At 46.2% G+C, this 18,232-nt stretch overlaps 3 protein-coding genes across 3 annotated transcripts; 2 read left to right on the top strand and 1 right to left on the bottom strand.

Moving 5' to 3' along the window:
• The first annotated feature begins 1,507 nt into the window (after positions 1-1,507).
• Positions 1,508-4,931, top strand: LOC114586964 (serum amyloid P-component-like). Its single transcript, XM_077920266.1, has 2 exons — positions 1,508-2,150; positions 4,013-4,931. Exons 1-2 carry the CDS (start codon positions 2,087-2,089, stop codon positions 4,642-4,644), a joined length of 696 nt encoding a protein of 231 aa, XP_077776392.1. The 5' UTR covers positions 1,508-2,086; the 3' UTR covers positions 4,645-4,931.
• A 1,162-nt stretch (positions 4,932-6,093) lies between these two features.
• Positions 6,094-10,163, top strand: LOC114587122 (mucosal pentraxin-like). The gene is made up of 2 exons (XM_028711069.2): positions 6,094-6,309; positions 8,647-10,163. Exons 1-2 carry the CDS (start codon positions 6,246-6,248, stop codon positions 9,261-9,263), a joined length of 681 nt encoding a protein of 226 aa, XP_028566902.2. The 5' UTR covers positions 6,094-6,245; the 3' UTR covers positions 9,264-10,163.
• Positions 10,164-11,669: 1,506 nt separating this feature from the next.
• Positions 11,670-15,773, bottom strand: LOC114586774 (C-reactive protein-like). The gene is made up of 2 exons (XM_028710573.2): positions 15,615-15,773; positions 11,670-12,761 (listed from the first exon to the last, which is right to left on the bottom strand). The coding sequence occupies exons 1-2, from the start codon at positions 15,676-15,678 to the stop codon at positions 12,079-12,081; spliced, it is 747 nt and encodes a 248-aa protein (XP_028566406.2). The 5' UTR covers positions 15,679-15,773; the 3' UTR covers positions 11,670-12,078.
• Between the last annotated feature and the right edge of the window lie 2,459 nt (positions 15,774-18,232).

The following is an 18,232-nucleotide window of genomic DNA, read 5'->3' as shown; positions in this document are numbered from 1 at the left end:
CATTATCCCTAGCAAGTATGGCCAATGGCTAGGCATGATGGGAGCTGTAGTTCAGCAACATCTGGAGGGCCAAAGGTTCCCCACACACGCCTTAGTACATGCCACACAGGACGTGGCAGGATAACTGCATTGCAAAATTCAGAGTACAAATTTCAAAGGATGTCTGGGTTTGGGTTCACATATAGTTTAGGAAAGCGGAAATTAATTATGTTTGTCTTTAAATGTGAACTGAATTGGATTTCTGTCCCTTCGCTAAGTTGGAGGGTGAATGTAGGAAGCCTCCCACAGTCTTGGAGGCTTCCTGCACATTTCAGGTTTTCCAGAGAGGCAAAGCCACCTGGTTTGCTCAGAAGGAAGGTGTTAAACCAAGCAAAGGTCCGGTGAAGACTAAGAAACTTGCCTGGGGAGAATCCAAGGGCCAGATAGAGATTCCTGAGGGCCCACATCTGATACTTGGGCCTGAGACTTCCCACCCCTGCCCTAGCATCCAAAGGGCAGAACATCAACATAAAAGCACAGAGGTAAATGCCAGAGGTGCTCTTGTGGATTAAAAGTAAAGGTAAAGGGACCCCTGACCATTAGGTCCAGTCGTGACCGACTCTGGGGTTGCGGCACTCATCTCACTTTATTGGCCGAGGGAGCCGACGTACAGCTTCCGGGACATGTGGCCAGCATGACTAAGCCGCTTCTGGCGAACCAGAGCAGCACACGGAAACGCCGTTTACCTTCCCACCGGAGCAGTACCTATTTATCTACTTGTACTTTGATGTACTTTAGAACTGCTAGGTTGGCAGGAGCAGGGACCGAGCAACGGGAGCTCACCCTGTGGTGGGGATTTGAACCGCCGACCTTCTGATCGGCAAGTCCTAGGCTCTGTGGATTAAGGGGGCATTAATCTTGATTGTTCTGTAAGATTATCCCTAGGATAGGAAATACACTTTAATAAACTTGCCTCTAATCTTTTCAGCAGCCTTGGCAGGCATAAAAAGCCACCTGAGAAGCAACATTTACCAGAATGGGATAATAGGCAACCTATCTTCTGGACATGTGCTTCTTAAGAACAGGTGCCAGGTAGAACTCAGCAGCCAAGAAGATGGCGTCCCAAGGAGGTTGCCAACAAACACCCTGGAAGGAGACATGAGAGACAAGTGGTGGTGGTCCTATTAGACATATTATTTGTGCTCATATTAAACATAGAAGATTTGTCCAAAACCCCACCTAATTGTGTAACTATCGTGGGTTTGAACTAACATCTAAGAGGGAAGTATCCCTCAATCCCCTGGGCATATGAAAAGCTGTGTTCCATGGCTCACCAGCCAAGAACGATGGGAAAATTCTCCCTCCTTGCTCAGAGCACCTTGGGTAGGCGAAGCCAATATGTTCACCCAGACCCATTGACCAGGATTCACCAAGATGCACATGACAGGTCCGAAGGACACCCCAAGCTGAAGGCTGTAGAAGGTTCAAGGCTCAAAACCTGTAAAAAGCAAATTTCAACATTTTGTGCCAAATAGCTCACAACATATGGGAATAATATAACAATTCAACAAACAGATTCACAAACGATCACACCATATTGATGATAAAAAATGCATCCTTGTAGCCATTAAAAAGCGGAAAGTGCCCCCCCCCCCATTTTTCAAGCAAAGAACTGTATCACAGAATTCTGAGAGTTCAGATACATTATTTCATTCAGTGTGATTTCTCCAATGAGAAAGACATTTTGAATTTTGCAGAAAACACATTTCTACCTGTAAATTCTGTATCCCTCAAGGTTGTCTGGAAAGCCTCCCGGCGTCTGTGTGGGCTAAGAGGGATCGTTTTCATACTGGCAGGGTTTTGCTTTTTAAAAAACCCAGCTGACAACTGATACCATGTTTGAGATGGGAAAAATATTTCCATCTATTTCATGGATTATCCCCCTGCAAATCCCTTGCTGTGCACCTATAAATACCAGAGAGACTCTCCAGTAGCTCCAAATCGGTGACCAGCTTCAACCAGGAAGGAAGTCTCCAAGGCAGATCCGACCATTTCGGAGATCCATTTCATCCTCCCTCCAGGCCCCTCCCACCGTGCAGCCAGCAGCATGGAGATCTTCCATCCCTTTCTCCTCATCCTTGCTGTCCTGCTGGGATCTCTTGCCCAGGAAGGTGGGTGCAGCGTTGAGCTGTAAAAGCAACCCAGGGGCGTGAGCTGGAAGGCTGGGGCACATTCGTGAAAGTGGCTTTAGAGGAGATAAGACAAATTCATGGAGTAGGATGGGTCTATAAAGGGCTATTAGCCATGACATCTGGAAACAAAATATTGCAGCAAGGAGTGCAGCTTTTCACAGTTCCAACTCCTTCTTTCCACCCTTTCCACCGTCCCTTTTAAAAAAAGCTTTTCTGAGTTGGTCTGTGTTCTGTTCTGCTTCCATCTGTGATTCAGGTTGTGTCCCCCATAATCTTTTAGTGGGAATATAAAAGCAACTATCACTCTCCCCCTCTTTTGACAGAAGCGGATGGAATTTGCAGGGAATCGTTCCAGGCAATACTTTCTACAATTTGAAATACAGTGGTACCTCGGGTTACATACGCTTCAGGTTACAGACTCCGCTAACCCAGAAATATTACCTCGGGTTAAGAACTTTGCTTCAGGATGAGAACAGAAATCGTGCAGAAGTGGCACAGTGGCAGCGGGAAGCCCCATTAGCTAAAGTGGTGCTTCAGGTTAAGAACAGTTTCAGGTTAAGAACAGGCCTCCAGAACGAATTAAGTTCTTAACCCGAGGTACCACTGTATAGATGTTTTCAAAACTTGTGGTGTCTCTTAATTGGAATCGGTTTGTCTCCCTTTTCTATGATATTCTCTCGACTGGAGATATTCACACCAGAATAGAAAATCACCACCTACTAACTGTTTTATTTCTTCTTATGACCAAAAAAAAGTTATCATATACCTAATTAAACTATGGAGTTTGCTTCCACGAAAAGTAATGATGGCTTCCAGCAGCAGCAGCAGCAGCAGCAGCAGCAGCAGCAGCAGCAGCAGCAGGAACAGTTTTATTATTTATACCCCACCCATCGGACTGGGTTTCCAGGAGGGCTTTAAAAGAGAAGTAGATGAACTCATGGAGAATGGCTATTGTCAGGAGCCGGCCTGAGGAGGAATGGTGGGAACCGAGAAGAGGAGGACAGTATAGATTCAGAACGGTGGTTTGCAGAAGGTCATAGTTCAGAGACTGCAGAGGAGGGGAGCTGGGAAATATTGGGAGAGACAGCTAACAGACTCAGTGTCTCTTGAAAGCATTCCCGATCCCCCCTCTCCCAGAACCAGGTGTGCCTTGAGGGTAGTAGAACAGAAAGCTCAGAGGCAGAAAGCACAGATAAGCTGGTGCAGGAGTGACGTAGAATAGGAGGGACTGAGGGGGTGGGACTTTACTTGGAGCAACATCATTATCTAAGAGAGATCGCATCCTTTCGTCTCTCTCTGTGAATGTTGAATAAACTACCTGGTAAGAACTCTTCTGGCTTTTCTGCTTCTTGGCATCTCACCGTGAGAGAAATAGGATTCCCTGAACCCTTGACAGCTATCAATGATTACAAACCATGATGGCTTTGTCCTATCTCCACTGGATTACTGTATTTTAATATTTTGTTGGAAGCCGCCCAGAGTGGCTGGGGAAGCCCAGCCAGATGGGCAGGGTATAAATATATTACTACTACTACTACTACTACTACTACTACTACTACTACTGTTGGAGGTAGTCTGTCTTTGAATGCCAGTTGTGGGAATCACAAGTACAGAGAGTGTCGTTGATCTCATGACATGCGTGTGAGCTTCTCATTGGTTGGCCACTGCAAGTACATGATGCAGAACTGGTTAGACCATGTGGCCAGCATCCAGACTTCCTTCAGATGAGGCACACAGAGAAACAGAGCCTAACATGAATAATGGCACCATCTTAGTGCCATACTAATTTATGGGGGGAAATGTCTGCTGCTTTTAAACTGTTCTCTTCCTCCACCTCCCAGATCTTGAAAGGAAGGTCTTCATATTCCCGGAATCATCGGACACCAGCCACGTGGTTTTGAAGGCCACCTCACAGCAGCCTTTGACCAGCTTCACCATCTGCCTGAGATCCTACACGGACATGACCCGGGCTCACACCTTATTCTCTTATGCAACCAAGACGAGTGACAATGAGATCGTGGTCTTCAAATCCAAAACCAACGAGTACAGCCTTTATGTGGGGACTGCAGATGTGATTTTCTTCTTCCCAGAAAAGCTGGTTTCAGAGCCTAGCTGGGAGCAGATCTGTATGAGTTGGGAATCTGACACAGGATTAGTGGAGTTCTGGCTTGATGGGCAACCTTTTCCCCGAAACGGTATGATGAAAGGTCATGTTATAAGTCCAGAGGCATCGATTGTCCTGGGGCAAGATCAGGATTCCTTTGGGGGTGGCTTTGATATCAACCAGTCCTTTGTAGGGGAGCTCACAGATGTGTACATGTGGGACCGGGTGCTTTCTGGGGACGAAATGTGCCTTGTCTGGGACAACCATGTTCCTTCCAACCCAATAATTAACTGGAGATCGTTAAATTATGTCATGAGAGGCTACACTGTTCTTAAGCCCTACCTGTTTTCCAACTGTAGAGCTGAGTAGGCTTTGCAAACAGATGGAGAGTCTTTAAAAAAACACATTACAAGGGGGTGGACTAAATGATCCTTAGGGTCCCTTCCAACTCTCCGATTCTATGCTTCTTTGATTGAAGCCTCCAACAGGGCTTACAGTTAGGATTGTGGTGGTAGTCCTTAAAAGATCTGTACTTTCGCATGGCAATAGACACTGCTAGTTGCATTGATTTCAGTTCTTTCTGCTGGAATGAGGAGTTCTGTGAAACCCACAAGCTGTCATTTCTGTTTATTCCTCCAATAAAATATTAACTCTAACGTCTGTTGTATTCTTCAGCAGCTTCAACAACAACCTTCAGTGGGGAGACTTGAGTTTGTTTCTTCCAAAGTCTGGGGCTGGGGTGGGGGGAGGGAATTGCTTTTAAAGCAGATTTTACCTGATTCACACTTTCCAAAACAATGCATGAACTGTCACACAGACATCCTTCAAAATCCACACTGCTCTGAATCTTGCAATGCCATGTCGTGTGTACAGCCAACATATGCAGATACTGGGGTGAAGTGTGCATACAAATGTGTATATTAGAGAAAATCAGCTTACAAAATGCATTATTTCTATTAGGGAAAATTCTTTTTGCCAAATTGTGCATATTAGGCAAAATTGCCTAGAAAAGTGTGTCTATTAGGAGAAATTTGCACTAAAATGCTGATACATTTGGGTGATAAACCTTTTTAATAATATTAATGCAAATGAGCATTTGAAGAACTGAAGTTAAGATTGGAAAAAGGAGAAAATATGAGAAATCAATACACTGGCAGATTTACCCGTCTCTAGAGACATGAGGCTGTGATGGTGGGGGGTGGGGGTGCTGATTAAACTGGGGGCATTTCATTGCCCTTGTAGTTTGACTCGGGGAAGGGAAACAACAACTCAATTCATCTTATTTGGCCCCAGCACAGAATGGCCACACACCTCTACCATAAACCACCTGCCATCTGTTCACAAATATTTGGACAGTAATCTAAAGACTGTAAAACTGGGCCTGCAGGGTTGTCGTCCCATCCTCCCCCCCCCCCCAAGAAAAGGAGACCCAGGTGTTAAATCAACCACACCTTTCTTTTAAAGTGTATTTTGTTGATTTTCAAGAAACACATTTCATCTGCTCTTTCACCGCAAACAAAAACCAAGTGAAAAGGAGTACGGTCTCCTCGTTTACATAGAGCAATTACAAGTATACATCATGGTATAACACACCTCAATTCTCTCTGTAGCGATTCATGCGTCATCAAAGGTTTTATTCAGGAAGCTGAACTTGCTGGCATAAATAAGAAACATAAACCATGTTGTCTCAAGTTTGAAATCAATGCCTTTCTGAAAATGTTCTTGCTTTTGAACTCCTTTGTGAAAAACTTCCCCCTTTGGACTCCTTTATGAAAAATTGAAAGCAAGGAAACGCCGGTTGCCAGTTCTGAGGTAATCTTTTCCCAAGAGCGTTTCCCAAAACATTTCCCTTCATGCCCCTCAAACGCATATTTGGGACAGAGTTTGAAGCTCTTGGTTGAGAATTGATCTCTTGAAGAGCCTGTTCTCTTGACACCCTCTCGCCTCTCTTCGTTCTGCAGTCAGGCAAGATGGAGAAGGCCTTCCTCTCCCTTCTTGTCCTTGTGAGGGTCTTGGGGTCTTTTGGCCAGCAAGGTGGGTGACAACCTCAGCTGCATTGTTGTGTGTGTGTGTGTGTGTGTGTGTGTGTGTAGAAGTGGGTGGGTGACTTCTGTAATAATAATAATAATAATAATAATAATAATAATTTTTTATTTATACCCCGCCCTCCCCAGCCAAGGCCGGGCTCAGAGCGGCTTACAAGCAATAATAAAAACAAGAAGAATGATTACAACTTAAAAACAAAAATAAAATACAACATTAAAATAATGGAACATTAAAATATTAAAATGTAGCCTCATTTGTAGCACAGTCTTGCACATACAAAAGCCGGGGCCCCCCTTTAATGATTTTAGATTTCTGACACAACATCTTCATTCTTTGTTTATTTAAAGGGGTGGGTTGAATCTAGAAGAGGAAGTTTTTTGTTTTTGTTTTTTTAAAAAGGAAGAAATCAGTGGCGGTTGATGCTTCCACTGTAAAATTCTGCTGCTTCAACTGTCTTGGGGCCAGGGGCGGAGGAAGCTGCTCAGGTGCATGGGGGGGGCACATCCGGGGGGGGCAAGCCACCCATAGGGGCAGGGCACACCGCGGGGCCTCTGGAGTCTGCCTGCCTCCTCTCCCACTCAGCTGCTCAGCTGGAGGGGGGGAGGCAGCAGGGGGACCATTAGGGCATTGTGGAGCCTGTGCGAACCTAAGCCACTGCATGTCTCCCAGGCCCCATGGTGAGTGCTGCCTAGCATTTTGTCACCCCCCTCAGTGGTGACACCAGGGGGGGGCTGCACCCACTGCACCCCCTTTCTCTGCCCCTGCTTGGAGCTACCTTCCTCACTGAGATGAAGACAAGGAAAGGAGATGAAGACTTCTGCAAAGGAGGCATGGCTGGTGGTGGTAGCGGCAAGTTTGGGGGGGACTCTTAGGGAAGGCAGCCTCAAGAACAGGTGAGATGCAGAGAGAGGCGAGTATCTCATGCTGCCTTTGATGCGAAGGAAGGCAGAAAGTTTTGACAAGAAAGTTGTGACATTTTCTCTCTTTCTCTGTTTGGGACTATTGCAGATATTATTGCACAGCATGAAGCAATTGGATGCATAAAAGCTGGCTCCTTTCGGAATAAAAACTGCCCAGGCTCATAATTAAGATTCAAAGCTTTACTAACCAGAACTTCTTCAAAAACAGGCACAAAACTATCAACAACACATTCTAGAAAGTTGTATGAGGCACATGTATATCCAAGCATAGGTTCTTCTTCTTAAATATATAACTTAATTATGATCAGAGCGGAAATCAGTGCTTTGCCTCTCCCATAGCCTGCAACCAGCCTAAGGCCATGAAGCTCCAGGGAAGACCTCTTATCACATCCTTCTTTCACTGTGCCAGGGAACAAAAGGCAAAGGCGGCTTCCTTTCAAAATGGCAAATTTGCAATTGAACACTTTAATCTAAGGTTAAACACTCATGTGAAGGATAATGGTTTAATTTCCTGTAATGGAAATGTTTACTTATGTTGGGTTACTGTGTCTTTTTTAATATGGGGCTTTTAAATCTGGCAGAGGCTTTCATGTGATTGGTTGACTGTGAGTCACATGAGAGAGGCATTCCATTCTGTTGTGACTGTTATGCCTGTAACTGTCATTTTTATCCGTTTTTCTACTTCTCTCAGAGAGAGAGGCTACTCAGGATAATGCTGTGGGCAGTGTGTGTGCTGGTGTGATCTATCTGAAGTGAAACAGACAGAGGGAGATCCCTAAATGTTAATAAGGATAAACATGTGCAGGGGCTAGATTGTAAATATATTCTTCTCAGCTATATGTTTATGACAGGAAAGTTCTTTTTGAATATAAAGAGTCTGGGCACTGTCTTTACAAAGAAGTTTTCAATCACTCAGAATAGTTATTTAGCTTCCTAGCTGTAAGCTACTCTGCATATTATAAAAATTTACACACACACACACACACACACACACACACACACACACGTTAATTATCAACAAGTTAGCGCTCAGAGAGAGCTTCAGTACAGTTGTACCTCAGCTCCTGAACGCCTTGGGAGTCGAACATTTCAGCTCCCGCATGATCGAAAACCGGAAGTGAGTGTTCTGGTTTTTGAACATTATTTTGGAAGCTGAACGTTTGACGGGGCTTCCGCGACTTCCAATCAGAAGCTGGACTTTGGTTTTCGAACATTTTGGAAGTCGAACGGAGTTCCGGAACAGGAATTCTGTTCGACCTCTGAGATACGACTGTATGCTTCAAAGGAATTTTTCAACATGAAACCCTTAGCAACATACATACATACAGGCATTTTCCATTTCAGTGTGCAATTAAACAATTATATTTAACCTGTGGCACCCTTCATTCTCCTCCTCTCACCTCAGGTTCGGGCCTCGCTGGGAAGCAGCTCGTTTTTCCACAGGTATCAGACTCTGCCCACGTGGTTCTGAAGGCCGCCCCAAAGCAGCCCTTGACCAGCTTCACCCTCTGCCTGGCTCACTTCACAGACCTCAACCACCCCCACACCTTCTTCTCTTACGCCACCCGAGGAAATTTCAACGAGATCATCCTCCTCAAAGAAAAAAACAACGTGTACGGATTTGCAGTAGGGAATGAAGCGGTGACCTTCACGGATCCGGAAAAAAAATCGCTCGGCAGGGAGGTCTTGTGCGCGACTTGGGATTCTGCCACTGGTTTAGCAGAGTTGTGGGTGAATTCGAAGCGCATGCCCCGCAAGGGCCTGAGGAAAGGGTACTCCATAAGTGGGGAGCCGTCGATTGTGCTCGGTCAAGAGCAAGACACGATGGGGGGTGGCTTTGACATAACCGATTGCTTTGTGGGGGAGCTCCAGGATGTGAGAATGTGGGACCGGGTGCTCTCCAACGAGGAACTGGAGCTCGCTTTCCTCAACCAAAACGTTCCTGGCGACTACGTGTTTGACTGGAAAACAGTCGATTATGAAATCAAGGGTTATGTTATTCTTAACCCCGTGGCCTACTGAGGCAGGGGTTACCTGAAATCCAAGATGCTGGTCTAAGAAAAGATCTCTCTGTGTGTGACTTTTCTTTACTTAGCGATTCCTGTGTTTATATCTGAAGCTTGCTGCAGAATTATTTGGGGGGGGGTGTTGTTGCTGCAAAATTCAATGAAATGTGAATTTCAAATGATACCTGCATCTTGGTTCCTGAATTGTTCTGTGAAACCAAACTAAATTTCAAACTTATTTTGAAGTATCCTCTTGGGACAAGAAGGGTATGGAAGGAGGTTTTGGGGAGGTCTTTTCCTGGGAAACATTGCGTAACAATTGGCAGCTGGGGGCGTTTCTAAAAGAAACTTGACCGAAACAGAAAAAGGTCGTAAAAATCAGATGTAATCTTTTATGGAGAAAGAAGAATTGACAAGAGGTTCGCACTCCTTATATTACCACTTTTGTGGAGATTGTGGAGATTTCGCAGCCCCTGGACTTCTCCTGAGCATGCTGGGTGCCTCATAAATAAGAAGACATAGGGGAAAGAATGTGAGATGTGATACATAAGTAGCAGTCAAGTACAACATTCCTTGTTTTCCTAGAGTGGACATGCGAGGGAATGTTTGGTCCAATTAGTTGAAAACTTCCTGTTTCCTTCTGACTGGGACATACTTCCTTTTGCATGTGACTAGAGGTGGGCGTGACCTTACCTGCCCAGGTAACACAAGGGCAAGGCATGCAGCACACTCTTCTTCGCCTCTCTTCTCCATCTTGTTTTCATCTTGTGAGCTGCAGGGACTGCCAGTCTGCAGTCACTGGGATTACTCCCCCCCCCAAGATGGAGTAGATCCACATGTATATACTTTGTAACTAAGTCTGCCTTCAGGGATCCAACTGTGAACTGATGGTGAGTAAACTTCTTTGACATACTTTACACAAGATTGTGGTGTGCTTATTCTTTTGAGGGGACTTACCAGGAACCTAATATTGAGAGGCTTAAACAAGCCTGCAACCAGCAATCTGCTGTGTGTTTAAAGGGGAATATAAACTCTGCTAAGTAAAGGAACTTGCTAGTGCGAGTTAGGAAGTATATTAATAAACAATATATCTTCTCCCACCTCCCTGAACATTCCCACAAAGAAATTACAGCTGCCAATGCTCCATTGTTTTTCTTGAAGGGGCCCTCAGCTCTGTAGACAGGCAACAGGGCAGGTGTGAGGCGCACTTTTTCTTTGGTCTCCGAATATGGCCATCCCCCACAACAACTCTGTGAGGTAGGCCAGGCTCTGAGTGGTTGGCCTGAGGTCACATGGTGAGCTTCATTGCAGAATGGCAGTTTTAACCCTGTTCTCCACCCCACATTCTCGAAAATAAGGCGAGGAAGGGAATAACCTCAGGGAGGGAGATGATATTTCTCCAGAAGTTTGGAAATTTATGGGATCCTTTGTCAACGGTCTTGTGTATGGCGGTTATGAATGGTGCACATTTGGAAGCAAAATGGATGAATAAAACCAGACTCGAGAGCCTGTGTGGTGTAGTGGTTAAGAGCGGTAGACTCGTAATCTGGGGAACCGGGTTCGATTCCCCGCTCCTCCACATGCAGCTGCTGGGTGACCTTGGGCCAGTCACACTTCTCTGAAGTCTCTCAGCCCCACTCACCTCACAGAGTGTTTGTTGTGGGGGAGGAAGGGAAAGGAGAATGTTAGCCGCTTTGAGATTCCTTCGGGTAGTGATAAAGCGGGATATCAAATCCAAACTCTTCTTCTTCTTCTTCTTGAAATTAAAAATTGTCCAGTCCAAAAATATGGTTCAAAGGCTTTACTTACAGAACGTGCTTCAAAACAAACAAAAAACCAAAAAATGTTACATTCAGACAATTGCATAATATCATGTGCTGATCTTATGACAGGTCTGATTATGTCACAACAGGTCATGCCATGTCATGAAAAGGTATGACAAGAAAAGAATGTTGAAGTGCAGTTTTCTAGCAAAGTAATGTGTGCAAAAATACATATGCTCAGCTGATGCCTGCATTGGTTCATGAAAATACAGTATTTTTCCATGTATAACATGCCCCCACGTACATGACGGCCCCTAGTTTGGGGGACTCCAAATTGAGAAAAACGGATTGTATCCATGTATAAGACGACCCACAATTCTGAACATAATTTTTTAATTAAAAAAACCTAGTCTTATACAGTGGTACCTCGGGTTAAGTACTTAATTCGTTCCCGAGGTCCGTTCTTAACCTGAAACTGTTCTTAACCTGAAGCACTACTTTAGCTAATGGGGCCTCCCGCTGCTGCTGCTGCGCCGTCACCACGCAATTTCTGTTCTCATCCTGAAGCAAAGTTCCTGTAACCTGAAGCGTATGTAGCCTGAAGTGTATGTAACCCGAGGTACCACTGTATACGGAAAGGTACAGTTACCTGAAAGACATTACATTCGGGAAACCATTTTGCGGAATTGTGTATATCAGACAAAATCGCATACAAAGCACCTATATTCACCCTAAGACGCTGACGAACTTTCACAAGTACTAAGAAAAAAATTGCAATTGCAAACCGAAGCAGAAATGTAGAGAACGGAAGACTGTAAAAAATGGAGAGTAACCCAAACTGACAGATCCATCCTCCTTCATCGGAAGAAGATTAGCATAGGGCAGGTGGGGGAGGGGAACCTTTGGACCACCCAGAGGCTGCAGAAACTAGGGCTCCCATTGTTGTTGGGAGTTGTAGATGAGCAAAATACAGAGGGCCACCCCCCCCAGAAATCACACAGAAATCTTAATAGGCTGGAAAGTGCTGAGCTCAACAGAGCAGTTCCTTGCTGAGCCAGCAAGAGACTCTCAGAGCGCCACCCTCCTCCAGCAGCAGGGCACCTCTTGCAAAGGGCACCCGCAAGCTGCTCGGCTAACCGGCAAGAGGGTGTGTGTGAGAAAGACGTTGCCCTTGATCTTGTAAGCCAAGGACCCCCAGTTGATCACGGAGTTGGCCGGGATGCGCTTGTCCCCCAGGCGACACATTTCCTGGGGGCTCAAGACCCGTTCCCACATGTAGACGTCGGTGAGCTCGCCTACAAAGGACTGCATCAAGTCGAAGCCGCTCCCCATGGCATCCTGGTCTTGCCCCAGGATGATGGAGGCCTGGTGGGCGATGGCATAGCCTGGCTTCACCGCCTTCCGGGGCAGAGGGTTGCCGTCCAGCCAAAACTGTACCACCCCGCTGGTGGAGTCCCAAGCCAGGCAGATGTGCTCCCATGCTGGCAGTGGGGCCACCCTCTCTGCGATGTTCAGCTTTACCGCATCACCCCCAATGTACAGCCTGTACTGGGAGCGGCTCAGTCGGTCGACGGCGATGTCGTTGGGCTCGGCCTCGGTGGCGTAAGAGAACAGGGTCTGGGCCCGAGCGAGGTCCGTGTAGAGCCTCATGCAAACCGTGAAGCTGCTCAAAGGCCGCTCCAGCCTGGCTTTCACGACCACGTGAGCCGTGTTGGTCGGCTGCGGGAAAAGGAAGACCTTCCTCTGGAGATCTGCGGAACCATAGAAGTGTAGAGTTGGAAAGGGAATCCCCCCAGGGTCATCTATACCTGAAGGAGCGTCTCCACCCCCAACATTCAATGCAGACACTGAGGTCCAGCGCCAAGGGCCTTCTGGCGGTTCCCTCACTGCGAGAAGTGAGATTACAGGGAACCAGGCAGAGGGCCTTCTCGGTTGTGGCACCCGCCCTGTGGAACGCCTCCGATCAGATGTCAAGGAAATAAACAACTATCTGACTTTTAGAAGACATCTGAAGGCTGTTAGGGAAGTTTTTAATGTTTGATGTTTTATTGTGTTTTTAATACAGTGGTACCTCGGGTTAAGAACTAAATTCATTCTGGAGGTCCGTTCTTAACCTGAAACTGTTCTTAACCTGAAGCACCACTTTAGCTAATGGGGCCTCCCGCTGCTGCCACACCACCGGAGCACGATTTCTGTTCCCATCCTGAAGCAAAGTTCTTAACCCGAGGTACTATTTCTGGGTTAGCGGAGTCTGTAACCTGAAGCGTCTGTAACCTGAAGTGTCTGTAGCCCGAGGTACCACTGTATTCTGTTGGGTGCCACCCAGAGTGGCTGGGGAAACTCAGCCAGATGGGTGGGATGTAAATAAATTATTATTATTATTATTATTATTATTATTATTATTATTATTATTTCCAATCCCAGACAGGCAAAAGCACTCAAGGAGGAAGGAGGATGTGAAACAGGGCTGCTGTGGCACATGGCCTGGGAAGAGTACTAAGGGCCAGAAATATAAGCATGGAAGTTCGCATCTTGTTCCTAATGGATTCCCCGCCCCACCCCACCCCCCTTAGTCTTTGAAGAAGATGCTTTTACGGCTGTCTGAAAGACTGATCAGCGCTTCATTGGGTTTACTGGGGGAGGGGGCAAAACATGCTTGCAACTCTTCCACTTGCCCCATCCACTCACCTCAATCACTCAAGCCCCCCCCCCCCCTATTTGCCAACTATCCTCTTCTCCCTTTTCTAGATGCCAGCTCCATACTATAAGACGGACCTGCAACGGTTCTTTGGTGCTCATGCGCCACCTGGCGGATAGCGCATGCATGTGTCATTATAGCAGATTCCATCCTAAAGGTAAAGGTAAAGGGACCCCTGACCATTAGGTCCAGTCGTGGCCGACTCTGGGTTTGCGGTGCTCATCTCGCTTTATTGGCCGAGGGAGTCGGTGTACAGCTTCCGGGTCATGTGGCCAGCATGACTAAGCCGCTTCTGGCGAACCAGAGCAGCACACGGAAATGCCATTTACCTTCCCGCTGGAGCGGTACCTATTTATCTACTTGCACTTTGAGGTGCTTTTGAACTGCTAGGTTGGCAAGAGCAGGGACCGAGCAACGGGAGCTCACCCCGTCGCGGGGATTCGAACTGCCAACCTTCTGATCTGCAAGTCCTAGGCTCTGTGGTTTAACCCACAGCGCCACCCGTGTCCCAAGATTCCATCCTATTCGCTTTAAAATATGGTGGGGGCAAGGGGGGCGGGGCACAGCTCAGCTTTAAGCGCACAGTGTGCTGCACAAGCATAAGGTCCCAGAGTGGAGACAATATTGGGTTGGCTGGTGGAACAGACTGATCTGCTCCGAGGCAGCTTTTTGCATTTCGTTGATCCCTTTTATCCCTGTATTTAAGCCTGTGGTTACGTCTCTTGTTCAAATCAACGGGGCTCCGCAGCGCTTAATTCTGGGTTGTGTGTTCAGCCACGCAGACTCTGTAAGTAATCAGGCATTACTGGCCAACGAGACTCTGTTGTTTAAGCCCCAGAGTGGGAGGGAATGGAAATTCTGACGTGCAATTTGAGAATTTGGGGTTGTTGGTTTTTTGCTATAGATCTGACATTTGAGAGTTGTATTTGACACCACTTTCCACGTTTCACACATAGGAAGCTGATATGCAGATCCGACCACAGGTCCAGCTAGCTCAGTACAGTGGTACCTCGGGTTACAGACGCTTCGGGTTACAAACTCCGCTAACCAGGAGGTGGTTGCTGTAGGTTAAGAACTTTGCCCCAGGATAAGAATGGAAATCGCGCTCCAGCGGCGCAGCGGCAGCAGGAGGCCCCATTAGCTAAAGTGGTGTCTCAGGTTAAGAACCGTTTCAGGTTAAGAACGGACCTCTGGAACGAATTAAGTTCTTAACCCGAGGTATCACTGCACTGTCTCCTGACAGGAGCGCTGTAGTGTTACAGAGTCATAGAATTGTAGAGCAGGAAGGGACCCTAAGGGTCATCTAGTCCAACCCCTGCAATGCAGGACCTTTCATGCAAGTGACCTTCCCAGTCCTACCTGGAGATGCTGGGAATTGAGCCTGGGAAACTGCTGTACACAAAGAACGTGTGCTCCTTTCCCTAAATATAAAGTAAGCTTCCAGTCCTCATTGTTCTTAATAAAGGGCTAATAATAATAATAATAATAATAATAATAATAATAATAATAATTTATTATTTATACCCCGCCCATCTGGCTGAGTTTCCCCAGCCACTCTGGGCGGCTCCCAATCAAGTGTTAAAAACAGTACAGCATCAAATATTAAAACCATCCCTAAACAGGGCTATGTTTAGGAACAGTATTCTCCACACTGACTGGCAGCGGCTGTTTAGAGGTTTCAGACAGAGGGGTCCTTCCCAGAGCCACCTGGAGATGCCGGGATTTGAACCTGGGACTTCATGCAAAGCAGTTCCTCTACCCTCTCAGCTACAGCCCTTCCCTTTGGCTCTAATTCAAACCCAACCAGAAACAGGGATACCTCCATGTCTGCCCTCACAATGCGGCCAGTCAGTCCATGCACAGAGCAACACCCACATAACTCGTTGCATCTGATCAGAGCACCCACCTTCCTGGGCAAGAGACCCCAACACTCCGGCCAGGATGAGGAGGAAGATATGAAGGAACCCCATGCTGTCCGTCTGCAGAATAAACTTGGCAGGTGGTTGTAATGGATCCTGGACTTGCCTGGATCTGCTCAGCCTGTCCTGGAGGAAACCAAGCCCTGGCTGTGAAGTCCTCTCTGGATCTTCTCCCTGGGCTGGAAGGGGCGGGCACCTCCACTCTCAGGGCAGTTCCACAGGGCAGAGATTAAAAATCAACAAATGCTTTCCATTCGCCTCCCCTGGTCTTATCTGCCTGTTGGTTAAATTTCCATTCCTTCCAGAATGAACCTGCCTCTTTCAAACCCTGAGTGCCAAGAACTTCTCCAGATCATTTTGCTAGGCAAGGAATGCATAGACCCCCACATTTTATGGATCATGATTGTTCACAGTCTGATTTTCACACAAAAGATCCCTAGGGTTGCCATATTTCAAAAAGTGAATATCCAGACACAAAAGTTGTTGAACTAATAATAATAATAATAATAATAATAATAATAATAATAATTTTTATTTATTACCCCACCCTCCCCGGCCAGAGCCAGGCTCGGGGCGGCTAACACCAATAAAATCATGGTGAAAACATAATAGGGGAAAAAACAAAACAAAAACAAAACAATTTAAAATACAGGTTAAAATGCAATTTAAAATGCAACCTCGTTTTAAAAGTAGCTGATAAATCAAGACCATAAGGGGAGGGAAACATAAGGATCAGACTGAGTCCAAACCAAAGGCCAGGAGGAACAGCTCTTCTTCTTCTTCCCAAAGTTGTTGAGCTTTTTTGGCAAAATCACAGAGAAAAATTGGGGGAACGGCAAAAACGACACTGCCGGCATGTCATGCATTTTGCTTCAGGCTGCAGCATTCCGGATATGTCTGGCAACCCTAGATCGGATCACATACCCTCCAACATTTCTGTGATGAAAATAGGGGTGTCCTATAAAATAATAATAATAATAATAATAATAATAATAATAATAATAATAATACCCCACCCAACTGACTGGGTTGCCCCAGCCACTCTGGGCAGCTTCCAACATATCCAAAAACATAATAAATCATTAAATATTTAGAAAACTTCCCCATGCAGGGCTGCCTTCATGTTTTTTCTAAAGGGTGCATAGTTACTTGGCTCGGGGGTCGGATAGCTCCATGCCCTCCAACATTTCACCAATGAAAAGAGGGCCATCCTAAGGAAAAACGGGACATTCTGGGATGAAATCAGAAATCGTGATGGCTTTTGTAAATCCAGGACTATCCCTGGAAAATAGGGACACTTGGAGGGTCTGGATCACTGCGAGGGCCTTGTCACCCATGCTGCCAACACACACATTTACATATTACAAAGAGCTCTCCATTGCCGCAACAGAACACACCCAAAAAAGAAAGGAAAGGAAAGGAAAGGAAAGGAAGGAAGGAAGGAAGGAAGGAAGGAAGGAAGGAAGGAAAAGGCATGTGCACTGGGGCAGCCTGTTTAAGAGATTGGAAGGAGCTGCTGATTTTAAAAGCTGTCAGCAGCAACTTGACATTTCTTCTCTTCTCTTTACAGTTTTGAGTAATTACATTTTGCTGACGTTTTGTCTCGTGGTTGTGGAGCAATGAGGAGACTCCGCAGCTTCCATTGGGAGGGGTTCAACCCTTGCCTGTTATCTGCGAGGGTCAAGCCGAGATCAGACTGACCTATGCAGGGCTGAGATGACAGAACGTTCCCTGCCAGGGACAACGCAAGCGTCCCAAAGGCCAGGAAAATGACGAATCTCACAGGCGCCAAGCTATTAGCTGAAGAAGGCTCACCTTTAGAAGCGGCAGAATTGCAGGGCTGATAATAGTGGGACCTTTGAGTTTGTTGGCTTGCCTTCACAAAAGAAGCCACTTAGAAGTCCTTTGTTTAAGTGGCATATCAATTTTGTTCAATAAATAAAATAAAGGTGCACAGGAATTTTCCACCCTGCACTCATCTCTCACCTGTGGCTCCTAGAAGCTGTCAGCATGCGACAGTGGCTACACCCCGTGAAACGGCCTAGACTGGCCAGCTAAGCCAGGTGAAGGCAGACAAGGTGTGAGTTAGGGACTTCCCCTGCATGTGAAGACAGGCTCTAGCAGATTGAGCGGACGAGGCAAATAGTGGATCCAACGGTCAAGAAGGTGGTTTCTGCATTTGCTGTAGAAGTGTTGTTGTTGTTGTTGTTGTTGTTGTTGTTGTTGTTGTTGTTGTTATTATTATTATTATTATTATTATTATTATTATTATTATTATTTTATACCCCGTCCATTGGAGTGGGTTGCCCCAGCCTCTCTGTGCAGCTTCCAACATACAGTGGTACCTCAGGTTACATATGCTTCAGGTTACATACACTTCAAGTTACAGACTCCGCTAACCCAGAAATAGTGCTTGCTTCACGTTAAGAACTTTGCTTCAGGATGAGAACAGAAATCGTGCTCCGGCGGCGCAGTGGCAGCGGGAGCCCCCACTAGCTAAAGTGGTGCTTCAGGTTAAGAACAGTTTCAGGTTAAGAACGGACCTCCGGAACGAATTAAGTACTTAACCTGAGGTACCACTGTATATAAAAAAATAATAAAACAT

Source organism: Podarcis muralis, chromosome 16 (genome assembly GCF_964188315.1).
Source record: "Podarcis muralis chromosome 16, rPodMur119.hap1.1, whole genome shotgun sequence".
NCBI lineage: Eukaryota > Metazoa > Chordata > Lepidosauria > Squamata > Lacertidae > Podarcis > Podarcis muralis.
This window is presented reverse-complemented; position numbering and strand designations above follow the sequence as displayed.

Bases quoted from the DNA above. Each gene is read 5' to 3' on its own strand.
- LOC114586964 (XM_077920266.1), top strand. From the start codon at position 2,087: ATGGAGATCTTCCATCCCTTTCTCCTCATCCTTGCTGTCCTGCTGGGA. The intron at 2,151-4,012 runs GTGGGTGCAGCG...TCCACCTCCCAG, and splicing joins GGGATCTCTTGCCCAGGAAG to ATCTTGAAAGGAAGGTCTTC.
- LOC114587122 (XM_028711069.2), top strand. From the start codon at position 6,246: ATGGAGAAGGCCTTCCTCTCCCTTCTTGTCCTTGTGAGGGTCTTGGGG. The intron at 6,310-8,646 runs GTGGGTGACAAC...CTCTCACCTCAG, and splicing joins GGGGTCTTTTGGCCAGCAAG to GTTCGGGCCTCGCTGGGAAG.
- LOC114586774 (XM_028710573.2), bottom strand. From the start codon at position 15,678: ATGGGGTTCCTTCATATCTTCCTCCTCATCCTGGCCGGAGTGTTGGGG. The intron at 12,762-15,614 runs GTGGGTGCTCTG...ATGGTTCCGCAG, and splicing joins GGGGTCTCTTGCCCAGGAAG to ATCTCCAGAGGAAGGTCTTC.